We start from the raw sequence: 14,296 nt of genomic DNA on the forward strand, positions 1-14,296 counted from the left end.
TAAATGCTGGATATTTGGATCCAAGATTATCAATCTTTAATTCTCCATGTGCTTAATTTTCTTTGTTAGATGATAAAGTGTCGATCTAAGAATATGTTTTTTTTACATTGCCATTGCTGTATTTGGATGTCATTTGAACCATTCTTCAAATCTTAGAAAAACCAACAAATGCAAAACCCAAACAAGCAAATCCTAAAATAAAGACAGGGGAAAGGGCATAAAAATTAACTATTTTAAGAAAAGTTTATTTGTTCTCTTAAGGTAGAGCAATATACATTAACATTAAAACTGTGTAGATTATTGTGTTCAATATAGTAAAATTGCTTCATACCATAAAAACTAATTGGTACTTACTACATATTACTGAAATCAGTCAGATGTTTTTTTTGGGAAAAAAAAGGAATCTACAATTTGTCGTTCCAAATGACTTTTTTAATACCTTTTGGGATTTTTTTTAACAACTTTCTCCAACTTCATAATTTACATTTCATTATTCTGATGGTTTTGATTCTGATGGTTCGACTGAAGTCGCAGATCTGATCATGGCATGAATGACAATTACAATCAGGCGTAAGATATCGCTATTGATTTCTGCAGAGTTTTGATGGCATCAAAAAATTGGAAGATTTTTCTCTTTCTCGAAAATCTCAAGACCACGTCACGAGTAAATACACAAACAATGGCGCTGTTGTCTGCCGTGACTAGCAAAGTCTCTGACGATCGATTTATTTCCAGTTTTCTGTGGAGGCTTTTGGAGTAGCATCGCGATTGTTGTTCTCTAGAATTGTTAGTGTCACTTTAATGAAAATGTGAGGGACTCTGCTCTGAATACATTGTTTTGATCCATTTAATTTGGAAAAAGGAGAGTAAAAGATGAAAACCGTGGAAGTACACCCTGCTCATGAAAATTATCACTTGCGTAAGTACTGGATTAAAATGTATTATTGCATGGAAATACAAAGATTTACATAGAAATGTATTTTTTTATATTAAATTTTACTTAAATAAAATCATTTTTGAGACAACTCAGAGATATGAATATATAAAAAGAAATTTCAAATTCGTCAATTTAGCAATAGTTATTTACGCTTTCGGCTTAAACTGAACTGTTTTAATAAAAACAAAATTATTCTTTAAAATTTAACAGGTTTTGAATTTTAATGAAATATCGTTCATTCACATTTATGTAACATATATTATTACAAATATTATCAGAAAATATATATCATCGATGAAATTTTTATCTTTATTTCGTAAATATGTATTGCTTGAGAGAATGTTACTCCAATTTCAACAGTAATTTTTTATTCATCACATTTGTAAAATCCGTTCGCAGCGATGTAATATTCATCGCCATTTCTTGGATAATGGTGCTAGAAATAATACTACATAGCTAAAAATATGTGATATGCGACTTTTTATTGCTGGAGACAATCCTTTAATAATGTATTTATTCATGGCGCGATGTTGGGTACTAATCCGTGGCAACATCAAAGTTATAAATGTTATTGTTATCATTTGATGTCTGTAAATTACTCAACAGAAAGAAAAACATAAAATTAAAATTACTACTACACAGACACAACGTAACTTGTGATTTCTTTAAAAACTTGCTTCACTTATTTTCTACTTATTCTGATGTCCTGGATTATAGAAATATGTAAATGAAAAACCGATGCTAAACGGCATTCAAAACTGTAATTAAAATAAAGACGAAGTTTTATTCTTTTCCTATACATGTATTTTTGTCGATAAATTGGTATCTTACGCATCCAGAAAGTTTTAAGACAAGGTGTTATTTTTTTTTTAAATAACTTGATAATTTCTTATTCAGATAGTGTCATCTACAAATTTTAATTTGTTCAATTCAGATTTGTAAATGACAATTAAATGTCATGTAGAAATTTAAATTTAATAAATTCTAAAGTCTGTAAAGGGTAGTAGGAAGAAGCCCCATAGAGTAAAGAATTTTCAAAGTCTAAATTTAGAAGCATTGATTTCTAATACTTAGATCTGGAAATGTCTAGTTTAATGTCATTGGATAATAAGTGGGTCACAAACGTTTTCACAATTGAAGATAACATTTTTTTTGGAGGTCACAATATCTTCAAAGAACATGGAATCAAAAAGCAAGTATCATTATATTTCAAAGACACAACATTCTATTTCAGTCACAACAGGGGCTGTAGCAGGGATCTGTATTGGCTCTATTGTTTTTCTTATTGGAATCAGCATCATTGGATACCGATGCTATCAAAGGAGAAGGGCAAGGGATGTACAATACAGGCTATCACATGCCATCAAGAAAGGTCTTAAAGAACCCACACCAGGACGGAGAAGCAGTTCCTCCGTCAAAAGCACACCACTGAAGCAACATAGAGCGACCAGTCCCATTATACCACCACAAGACAGCATAATAGATCGCTCGTCAGACCAAGGCTACAACATTCCATCAGAAAGAGGACAGAGCTCTTCGTTTCCTGATCAAGCTTTTTGTGAAAATGAAAAAGAGTCGGTGACTACACCAAGTGAGAAGGACGTGAGTCTGAGGGAGAGACAGATAGACGAGAAACAGAGACTGGGTATGTTATATTTCTCTGTGGAGTATGATGAGCACAATACAGCACTTCTTGTCACCATTGTTCGCGCCAGTGATTTGCCTCCAAGGGATCCTAGTTTAGGTGGATGCGATCCATACATTAAACTACAGCTTCTTCCAGACAAGAAACACAAGTGCAAAACCAGAGTTCTGCGTAAAACCCTGCATCCTGTATATGATGAGACTTTTACATTTTATGGCATCGGCAAAAATCAAATCCCTGGAATAACCCTTCACTTTGCTATTTTGAGTTTTGATCGCTTCTCCCGAGATGAAATCATTGGAGAGGTTGTGTACCCGTTGACAGATGTCAGTACGGAACAAAAAGAGCTTCTCCTTTTTAAGGAAATCAACCCTCGGCACTTGAAGGTAGATCATAAGCTTTATGAATCGATACATACCTAATTCTTTAGATTGTAAGTCCTCACAAGTCAATATACAAAAATTAATATCCGTGCTCTTTATTTGCTAGAAAAAAGAAATTTTCAATTACTACGAGCTTATCACACTCTGGAGACAAATACTAGTATTCCCCTGATAAATAAACTACGGGGAAGTGCCTCCTTAGCGTCAGTATTAAGGAAATGTACCCAAAAAAAAGTCCCGCGAAAGTGAGGTCAACCTGAAAAAAACCCTAGTACTGTTCAGTAATCATGTTACAAATCTATGTTTAGGCGTAAATGTATGGATTTATTCACATAACCTGAAAATACTAACAAGTCAAACAATATTCGGTATGAAAGCTCTTAGGAATATCTCTTGCCTATATTGGATAAAGAGAAAATTATGTCTAGAATTTGGAATATTGTGGAGACTAATGCTATCTAATTTAATTTTCGATGCAAGGGTTAATTTTTCATATGGAGATCCGTACAGTATATTATTTAAAGTTTTTAAATGATTGTTATTGCCGTGCCATATGGCAGAAATGGCTACGGGACCTCAGTTATCGTGGTATTGATCTGATATTGACGTACACTGGACAAATCTGGCTTTGTTCATCAGATTCATGTCACATTATTAGACTACACTCCCACAAAATGCCAGGAATTGATTGAGAGATCATAATGGCTTCAAGACTCTGAAGCAGTTTGCGGATGTTGTTAGCGAGAATCATGTCCTTCGCAAAAATATTTATTAAAAATAAATCTGCCAATTTTCCCCGTCCAGCAGAGATCATTGACAATTACATAGAATTCCAATTATTTGTGGAAAAGAAAGATGAATAAGAATAAAAAATGCATACTGTCCGTAATAATTAACAGGATAGAAGGAGAAAAACGTAAAAGCTGAGTTATGTCTTTTTCAAACCCAATCATATAATATTTATAATTCAAGTAATACATGATTAAACCAAAGAGAAATAAAAGCCGTTTGGCATATCGACGAAAGATATTTGATGTTCTTGTTATTATTAAATATAGATTAAAGCCTAATGATGCAGTTGCAAGATGAGAGATGAGATATTATGGATAACAAATAACTAACAAAAATGTTTTATATTAAAGAAAGGTTAAAAGTTCACTTTTGAGTCCTTACATATTATTGAAAGGTGTATTGAATTCTAGATCAGAAAGCAAATTAAAAAAAAACTTCACAAAAAATTCAAAGGAAGATGTAGGCGGAGATTTGATTGGTTTCTCTTCACCGGAATCATCCGCCAAATCTCGTGAAAACTAATTAAAGGAAGGAGATATAGTTCCTTTATGGGAATTAATGGAAAATGCTGCAGCTTCTATCGACTATATTAAATTTCTACTGACATTCCCAAAGTGTCAAGTCGTTCTACACAGAAACGATAGATATGAATATGATCTAGAAGAGGCATCTGAAAGAAAATTTTGTTACTATGTCGGTCTTTTATCCTGATAATTTTTTTTTAGAAGTCTAATCTGTTACTTTCTGTTTTAGGAAATTTATGCTTCGTCTTAATGAAAACGATATTGCTTTTCTATCTGAACAAGGTTAAAAAAATGTATACCATGTTCTATTTAAAATTCTATGAAGAATTGATTTTACATGTAAGGTACATGTATTATTAGGATAATACTTCCAGCTTATTAAAAGATCACGCACTCGAGTTTTTCGTGGTTGTTGCTGACGTCACAATATTTTTATTAATTAATTTTTATTTGAGCAGCAACCTCGAAGGTCAATAAACTAATAACAATACCACGGTACACAGAACGAGCAAAATAATCATAAATTTATGTTGACCTTTGATATCTCTACAAAAGATTCGAAGAAAACGAAGACTTTGCTTATACTCTTATTGACTATAGGAATTTGATGACAACATTTTCTGCCAATCTCGTCGGAGACGAGGTACATAGTCATAAGACTGGAAAACCTTACTTTCTCTCTAAACTGTCTCCTGTTAAAGGCGGTAATGAAGCTTTGTTAGTGACAAAACATCTCACGGATCCAACATCATATGCTTGGACCACTCAGTAAAAACATCAGATACATTTATGTTTAGAGGTTTCATTTGGTGCATATTCATATTGGAAACGGTTTTAAAAGCTTCAAAAAGGAAATGGTTGATGATAATGTACTTTAGAAATTCTCGTCATAATCGATCATCCATTTGTCTCTATTACTGAATATCATTACCTTTTTGATATGAACATTATGGAAAAAACTCTTTAAGGTAGGATTTTTCTCACATTTCTTGTATTTAAAAATTGATGAAATTTTCACAGAATCAAGAGGACAATATCACTAAGTGATGGTATCACTGATATTAAATTTGACCGTTTAATATTAGAGGCAAGGTCAAGTCAAGGTCATTACCTTTTCCACTGACATTAAGAATAAAAAATTACTGTTTCCAATCATGCGATCCCTACTTGTATTTCAAAAGATTGAATGTTTTTCTATTTGCATAAAAATGATACTACCATATTAGGCCTATAAGATGATATTACGAAATTGACATAAATAATTTAACGAAAATGAATACTGTATACAGGGAAATTTTCGCCCCTTTCGCCCTCTTCTTGATTGGGCGAATTTAAAACGAGGCGAATTTAAATTACACAGCATAATTTCTTAAACAAAACTATGAATGGGCGAATTTAAAACAGGGCAAAATTGTTCGCAATTGCAAAAGGGCGAAAATAACACGGGGCGAAAATAACCCTGTATACAGTATTGGCTAATCCGAATTTTCTCAACCTTTCTTAAATTTTAAGGATATTTTAGTTTTTTTTATATGCTTTATATTTAAATTTTTCTCATTTTCACACATAGGAAAGCTATCGCATAAAGATACAAAATGACACAAAAACAAAAATATTTGATCGTTTAGTATGAGAGAAATTACACTTTTTACGAATTTTTGGCTCAAATCTGTACTTGGATTTGAAGCATCTAAAAGCCAACATAGTTCTAGGTTGTTTGAAAAATCTTATTTATTTAATATATTTTGAAACCTTAGTCCCTTATGATTAATTTAACTTACATTTGAAAATTTCTTGAAGTCTTCGATTGTGTAAAAATTATAAATTAATTCATTATTCTATAATATTTTTGAGAGGCAGAAAAGAAGATATTTTCATACGCCACCATTCCGCCAAAAATATAGTCCCTGCTAGTTTTCAAACGCAGTTTACCATTTCTATATAAAGTTGTACAATTGTGACGAGGAAAGAAAAATGTGGTCTTTTAAATCTCTTACACTTAAATATAGAAGACATATAGAGCAAATATACTTTGAATATTTCATCTACTCAAAACCAGAGAAGAATCCTACCTGAAAGCAAAGAACGTTGTTTTAAAATCTTTCTCCCTACATCTATTTTTTGGATGCAAAACAAGATGTGCATGATGTTGACTCATTGCAGAGATTAGAGTTAAAGTTTCTCAATGCAAGTCATATATTTAAGTTTTCCAAAAGTATGTAAAATTTCAAGGTCAAAAAGTCCAAAAATCTGCTACTTTTGAAAAAGTGGATCAAACTCCAAGGTCAAGAGATCAAATATATTGGTACCCAAAGAAAGATATTGTCTCTAGGAAAAATGAAAGCCTAGCTGAAATTAATAGAAATTATGGTCTATATTAAAGTTTTTGCGGACAAACAGACATTTTAAGAAATGGACAGAAAAAAAGCTATATATCCCTGAACTTACACTATGGAGACACAAAAAGGACGAGGGTACAATCCTTGAAGATCGACAAGAATTTTCTTGCTGCAGTTTTTTTTCCCAACATGTGCATTATTAAGCCTTTCCTCTGGTTATCCAAGACTGTTATAGAAAATAAAATCCTGCAAACGATTGACTGAAACTGGATACTGTTGGGTTTTTTCTGATGAATTAATTTGAATTTGGTTGGTGAAAAGACGAAGATTATTCTGCAGACATAGGACGTAAATTGCATGTTTATTAACATTTGCAGTCCCTGTGATGCTAAATATATCCGATTGTTATTAAGGTTTTTTATTAGAAGTAGAATATCTTAGGATCGAGATTTTGGTCACGTATACAGAGACAGAAGAAAAATGTAATTGTTTCCATTAAACAAAGAAAGGAAAATACATTCCATATATAGAAAAAGTTTGTTAGGATGTTAAACAGTATTGCAGTAGAAATGAAGCCATGGTCAAAAACTCTTGTTGATTAAGTTGTTATGAATTTTATTGCCTAAAAATCAATCTTCATTTGTTATAATATTTCGGCTGATTATTTCCGTACAGACCGACAGAAATTTTATTGCATTTTTAACACAAATATTTGGGCACACTCGAGTTTTCTGGCATCGACTTTATGAACGTGACGTCAACGTCCGAACACACCTATGTTAATACCTGATATGATCAATATCAGATTTAAATAAGATAAATTTACTTAATCGAGCTAAATGCACGATATTAATCATTTCATTACCAATGTGATCAAGACTTTCTGTAAACGTACTTGAGTTTAGCAAACAATGCCCCAGCTTTGCATATCTATTGCGCATAATAAAAAGACATGATTACATGCGCACAAGCATATACTTATACATGTTGTCTTTTAACACAAGCACCTGACTTTACTTATTTTCTTTTAATAAAAAAAAAACATATCCCCTACCTAATAATAATATTTTTTTTATTAGACAGGGGTCATATATATTTTTCAGGTGCCTGTGTCTTTTAATTCTTCGGGGAAGTATATAAACATGACAAACAACTTACATGGAATTCAGTCAAATATTAATCATGAATAGAAAACAATAACATTAATACCGTGGTGTATGAAAGATAACCATGCAATGCCATCATGGTATACCAGTGATGGATGTAAAACGTGCCCTTCCCCATCCATCCACCATTTTGTGCTTTGGCAAAGCTGTGTCGATTTTTCTCTAATTGTCCTTTCTAAAATCGAACGGTGAGGTACTAGTATCAATAGAGAAAAACTTAATTTTTCAAATTTATATTCAAATTAAAGGTCATTCATTTTAAATCCTGACGACTCATTAAATGCATTTAATTTGTTATCCGACTTCATTATTAGTGTTCTGTTTTTAAGAACATTTTAGAGGCATGGCATCTCATGCGATACAATGCTTTAATATCCCGGTGTTTCCTATCTTACTTCTTAATGTAGAACGTATCAGCCATTGAATATCAAATATCAGTGAGTTATTGGTCATTTATGTCCAATTAATGTTTTACACATGAAAGCAAAAATAATATAACCAGTGAACATTTCCGAAAATAATTTGTTAGAACATTAAACTAATACAGAATTGAAATTCTCGAAAGAATATTGAGCAGACAAACTGCAGTTTATAGTCTCTATCATAATAATATTTTGTGATGTATTAGCAATTTTGATATATTGGATTGGACATTCAAGATTGGTGGCTTTCCGTTATTCTGGACGAGTGGGTGTAGGGAAATGGCCTTCGTATGGTAATACCGGTGGATGATAAGTTTTATCAGGTTTTATGCAAAAGCTATGATAGATTATTTTACACATATCATGATATCCATACAGATTTAAGGTAACGAGAAGATCTGGAACAATTTTACGATTAAAATTAAAACTCATAAGCAGAGAAGTTTTAAAAAATGCGTGGTACTGACAAGGATTGAAACAGACAAGCGATGGATTTATAGTAAACTCTATACATATACGTTTTAGTTTCTCAGCAGTTTGTTGACTGTTTGTTTGTTTCTTTTTTGTTTTGATGATTTTAAAATTTATACAGCAGTGAAGTATTCAAACCGTATAGCACCAAATGCCTAAAAGTAATAGTCAAGGTTACAGTCAAAAACTTTGTTTTGCAAGAGTGGGTCGAGCTCAAAAGTCAAATATGATATCTTGTCACAAGGAATGCAGATGTGAAATATGGAAATTTTTTATAGGTTCAACTAATCAAAAGTTATGATTTTAAGCTGACAAACAGAAAGAAAAACTAAATACCACAGAATCCTCAATTACATACAAGGACATAAAAATGATTTATTTTTAAAACAATTATTCATTATTCATTTTGAATGCAGAAAGTATAAGTCAGATTTGTTTTTTTTTTCTGTAAAGGATCGAACATTTAAAATTTTGAACGCCAATATTGAGTACAAAAGAATAAACAATATAGATAGACAATTTATTTTAAATGCTAAAAGATATATAGCTATATATACTATAATTCGATTGATATCGACTATTTGCAATTTGAAAAACAAGCACACTTTACACTGTATACTTACATTGTGTACACGGCTTAGCGAGGATTTAAGATGCTCTATTCAGAATATGTACCCAAAAGCCATTAACAAAATCGTTAATTAAAGATGGACTTTTATCCATCCTGAATTAATTTGTAATAGAAAATCCCATTTGTATCGGGTATTCACGTCAAACAAGGAATCAGGCACTATGTTTAATGCAACGTCAACGTCATGCAGTCATTCAAGTTGGTAAAAGCTAATAGGTACAGTTCGTATACACTGATTTATTTTCCGAATCACGGAAATGCAAAACAATGAAACTCTCGCCAATAACGACCCACATGAAGGCACTGATAATGAAGAATGAGATGGTTATTTTGAAGTAATGTTGCGAGATTCAGAGGATTTCACGTAGAGAATTAGAATAGAATCCATCTAGTTAGAGTAGGAAAGATTTTAATGTTATAATAGAAACATATTCTGTCTGACTAGAGACTGAGATTGGTAATGCAGCATCATAGAAAATAACTTTGTTCGTTTTCTAGAATTGTTTAAAAACGTGTCTGATGATTAAAGATGTAAGTATTATTTAAAAAAAAATAAATTCAAAACAATTTCATAGATATGAATGAAAATAGTGCTCACAAGTTTTAGAAGGAGGAAATTCCGTTTGTCCTTTGGGAGATGTTTGATTAAAAACAATGCAATAATTGTTATTCCTATTTGTTGACAAGTACTTCGAATAGACTAAGGAGTGGGTAGTCACGACATTTTGAAATAGATACTACACGGCTACTGCATAAACTAAAGGTGCGAGGCCCGGGTTCAGATGCCATTACGCACTTGGTGATTACAAAGCGACAAGTCAGTCATATTACTAGTATAATACTTGATGATCATAACCTCTCGTGAACCACCATCAGTTTCTGCTAACATTATGGAAATAAGTTTGCGTGCAAGACAGTCATTTGAGTGTGTTGTATTGAAATAAATACAATGGTCTATTCCGCTCCCGCTCAAATTTTGGTGTCGGGTCTATAACCAACTAATCATATTTGAAGTTTTCAACGAAAACGCAAAATGAAGATTTCAAAACGTATAGTTTTTAAATGTTGGTGTTCCTTAGAAATAGTTGCTAATTCTATAAAAATCTTTTTTACATTATGTATTCTGATCTGTTAGAGCTCATTGATATTTTCTTTTCCTAGTTGTTTTAAAAATAGTTTTGTGTTATTTATTCGTGAGAAGAGTTAGCGACGCGGGTACCACAATCTTTAATGGCGTAGCGGAAACACCGAGTTCCGATTAATCGACGACTAGAGCAACAACTGCCGAGTGTAGTCAAATCAAGAGGGAAGCCAATGCTTATAAACTACCCTCGACAGCTTTACGCACGATTTCATAAGACTATCAAAATTATCCCATGCTTATGCACAGTATTAATGAAGTTCGATAAAACAAATAATACAGCCTTATTTTACTTCAAATGTAAAGTTTATGATATGCCATTATTTTTCCTTCAACAGTCTCTGAATAAATGCTTCAAATTCAATACCCCCACAGTGTTATGAATGGATGATAAAATACAACCATTGGTATTGATTTTTGCAAATCGGATCGGAAATATAGAAATTTCATTTAGGATTGTTCGTCCATAGATCAACCCAAGATAACACGAGAAGTAATAAATTCTGTCGTGTCAGACAAAATGTAAATGGGAAAAAGCTACCATAACTCAAGGTCATACGACCAGGAGCATCCTTATTTGAATAAAAATACCATCAGATTGCTCAATTATTTCTTTAACTCTGACAAAACATTGCCGTTTGCCTGGGGATTTGGTGCACATCTTCTGCCATGGACGATAAAAGTCAAACAAAGGTCACGAGGCAGGGTAATTATAAGGACATTATGTAGTGTCGTTACAGAAGACAATGTAATTACTATAGATGATTCACCAGACTCAGCAGCTAGGATTTCTCTGATTGACTAATAAGTTCTGTCTGAGAATAACAACCACAGAAATCCGGAAAACGGTTAGGAAAACTCCACAGGGGTACGGAAGTAGATAAAGTGACAAATGCCACAGGACGATATGAAATTCTAGTATTTACTAAATATATCCATATGTGTTCTGTATTTGGCAAAAAAAACCCCGCTTTCTAGATTGAAAGTATTTGTTTAAGGATTATTGAGTAAAGATGAACAAAACTTTACACAAGAAACGAATCTGGAGGAACTGAGGACATACATATGAACATTAATTTATTGACGTAATAGCTAAATGAAATCCTTTTTAGAATCTTCAAAAAGGCTTGTTTTTAGGAATGTTGAACAAACCAACAGACACTGTTAGAATATCAATACATTTGGATGAGGGTGAAGACAAGATTTCTTTTTATCGTTTAATAAACTTAATTTTATTTCAGTTCAAAGCTCAGGGTCGGGGAGAGTTGCTTATTTCACTCTGCTACCAGCCAGCGGCCAACCGACTGACAGTGGTGGTGCTTAAGGCAAGGAATCTGCCCAAAATGGACATCACGGGACTCTCAGGTAACCACGGAAACACGTCTTCACAATATCATGGTTCTCTACACAACGATAGCGCAAAAACTTGATATTGTAAAGATACAAAAAACAAGAAAAAACAGCCATTGGTTTTGATCAGACCAATTAATGCATATCATTTGATTCTTTTTCGCAGTGCAGTTCCAATGTATGATTATTAAAAACAACACGTGTACCCAATTGAAACATAAACTAATTTGTTGGCCTGTTTAAATTCTTCAAGAATATAATTATTGCGGCCACTGCCTCCTGAAAGATCAAAGTTTCCTCTCTCGATAATATTTTTGAGCGACTGTCTCGAAGCATTTGATGATAAGCATCTCTGCTTGGGGTTATTTTACAGTCTGTAACAATATACTGTAATTAGGCTTCCCCATATTTTACAACACCTAGATTAGAGATTAAGGTCATGATACAATATCTTTGATCTTCTAATTGAACCAGTGGGACATAAAACGCATTTACTTTTTCATCTAAACGCATTTTGCAGCATCATGGATTCAGTATACGATCTCGATTTTTTTTCTCCAGTTTTTACCAAAAGCTCATAAAGATATCTAAGCAGAGAAAATGAATTTTCTCTCCTCATCGACATTTACACAAATCAATGAATTAAATTACCGATTTAGCCAGTGGTTGTCTTGAAAAACAACCTGATGCAACCAGTTTGCAAAATGACGGAACGTTCAATCGAGAACTTAGTTTAGTTTGCATTGTTTCTCTCCGTTAGAACTTAATCAAACAATGCATGAAATAAATGCCACCGTTAACCAAATCATAGTAACGAAATGCCAGCAATGATAAATATTTCTGCTAGGAAATATGAACTTTGGGGAATTGGAATCGATCAAAAGCATTATAGGAGAAAGATAACGGCAGAAACCTCCACGTAAATCTTTTTTTGTAGAACTTAAAATTTGCTTAAAAAGGAATGTGATATTTTAAAAAAAAATCCTGCATCTATATTTTTCGTCCGTGAGATGGTCCATGGTACTAGTAATTCAATTAACGTCAGTCTCATTGCTTGTTCATTTGATCTAACTACAATGTAGTGCATGGAGCTCAGGCTGAAGAAACAAAATACCCGTATCTTGTTTATATGTTTTATAACAGTACCATTTTTATTGATTTCAGATCCAATAGTAAAGATATATCTTCTGTACAATAATCAGAGAATTGCCAAAAAGAAAACTCACGTCAAAAAACGAACGTTGAATCCGGTTTTCAACGAGTCCTTTTTGTTCGACATTCCCTATAATGAGGGGTTACAGAACATTAGTATGGAGTTTCTGGTGATGGACTGGGATAGAATGACTAAGAACGAAGTGATTGGTCGGCTTGAAGTCGGGGGGAGGAGCTCGGGCCAGGAACTACATCACTGGAACGAAGTCATGAACTGTCCAAGGAAGCAGATCGCCGAATGGCATAAATTAAGAGAGTGAAATTAAAATATACAGATTCTTGCAAAAAGACCAAAGATATTCGCTGTCTAAAATTGTTATTATCTTTGTCCTCAGAGGTATGGATGGGATATATGTTTTCATTTGAATTTCATTTTATATTGGGATGAAAACCCAAGCGCAAATGATCTTTAGTATTCGCCTAAATGCTTATCAGAAAATTGGTTACAATATATTTAATTTTATACCTTAATTAACTGCTTTATAGAAGTTATTTTCACAAAAAAGCGAAATATAGATTTGATACAGCAGTTGAATACATAATTGTTTTTATTGTCTAAACATATTTGTACATGTATATAATAAATAAATCTTTTTCCTCTCTGAGACTTCAAATAACTGTATTAAGTATAAGTTAAAAATAATTATTATGATTTCGCGACGTATAACAATCAGATTAATGTTATTATATACTGTTTAGCAGTATTTAAATGTGAAACAAAATAAAAGGAATTAAATCCTGTTCGTTCTTTTGTTATTTTATTTCTCTACACCGTATGTTTCTTTGCTTGTTTGAAACTAATATGTACTGAGGAAAATAATGGACTAACAATTAGTATAAATACGTCTGTCAGCATTTGATTCAATGATAAATTGTATGTGCTGACAAGGTCATTGTATCGACCATAGAACTTACGAAATTATGACTTTAAACGAGACTGCTGATATTCTTGTTTCATCAACTTCTTTGTCAATAATTTACCTCATTATATAAATTGTTCATACTTAGAGCATGCTCTAGCGTATTAAATTAACTGAGATATATAAACTCCGTATGCAAGTGATGAAGTTTTATTGTTGCATAAGTAAGGGAAGTTGACGATAGCAAAGTTAAAAACATCACGTTTATCTTAGAGCTTTGTTGTTAGATTACCATTAGCGGCTTTTTCAAGTAAGATATCCAAATATGAAACAGATGTGTCAGACTCTGTCTTATCTTTTATCTCAAGCTCACTAGGATATATCTTGTCGACATGAGAATGAAAATTACTATTGTTAATTGAT

General features: G+C 32.5%; 1 protein-coding gene across 1 annotated transcript; it reads left to right on the forward strand.

The window, feature by feature from the left end:
• Positions 1 to 670: 670 nt before the first annotated feature.
• LOC134282557 (synaptotagmin-4-like) lies at positions 671 to 13,613 on the forward strand. Its single transcript, XM_062764957.1, has 4 exons — positions 671 to 919; positions 2,172 to 2,968; positions 11,693 to 11,816; positions 12,966 to 13,613. Exons 1-4 carry the CDS (start codon positions 874 to 876, stop codon positions 13,271 to 13,273), a joined length of 1,275 nt encoding a protein of 424 aa, XP_062620941.1. The 5' UTR covers positions 671 to 873; the 3' UTR covers positions 13,274 to 13,613.
• Positions 13,614 to 14,296: the final 683 nt, after the last annotated feature.

This window comes from Saccostrea cucullata, unplaced genomic scaffold, assembly GCF_032062105.1.
Source record: "Saccostrea cucullata isolate Sc308-1 unplaced genomic scaffold, CSIRO_AGI_Scuc_v1 ctg297, whole genome shotgun sequence".
In the NCBI taxonomy this organism is placed as follows: domain Eukaryota; kingdom Metazoa; phylum Mollusca; class Bivalvia; order Ostreida; family Ostreidae; genus Saccostrea; species Saccostrea cuccullata.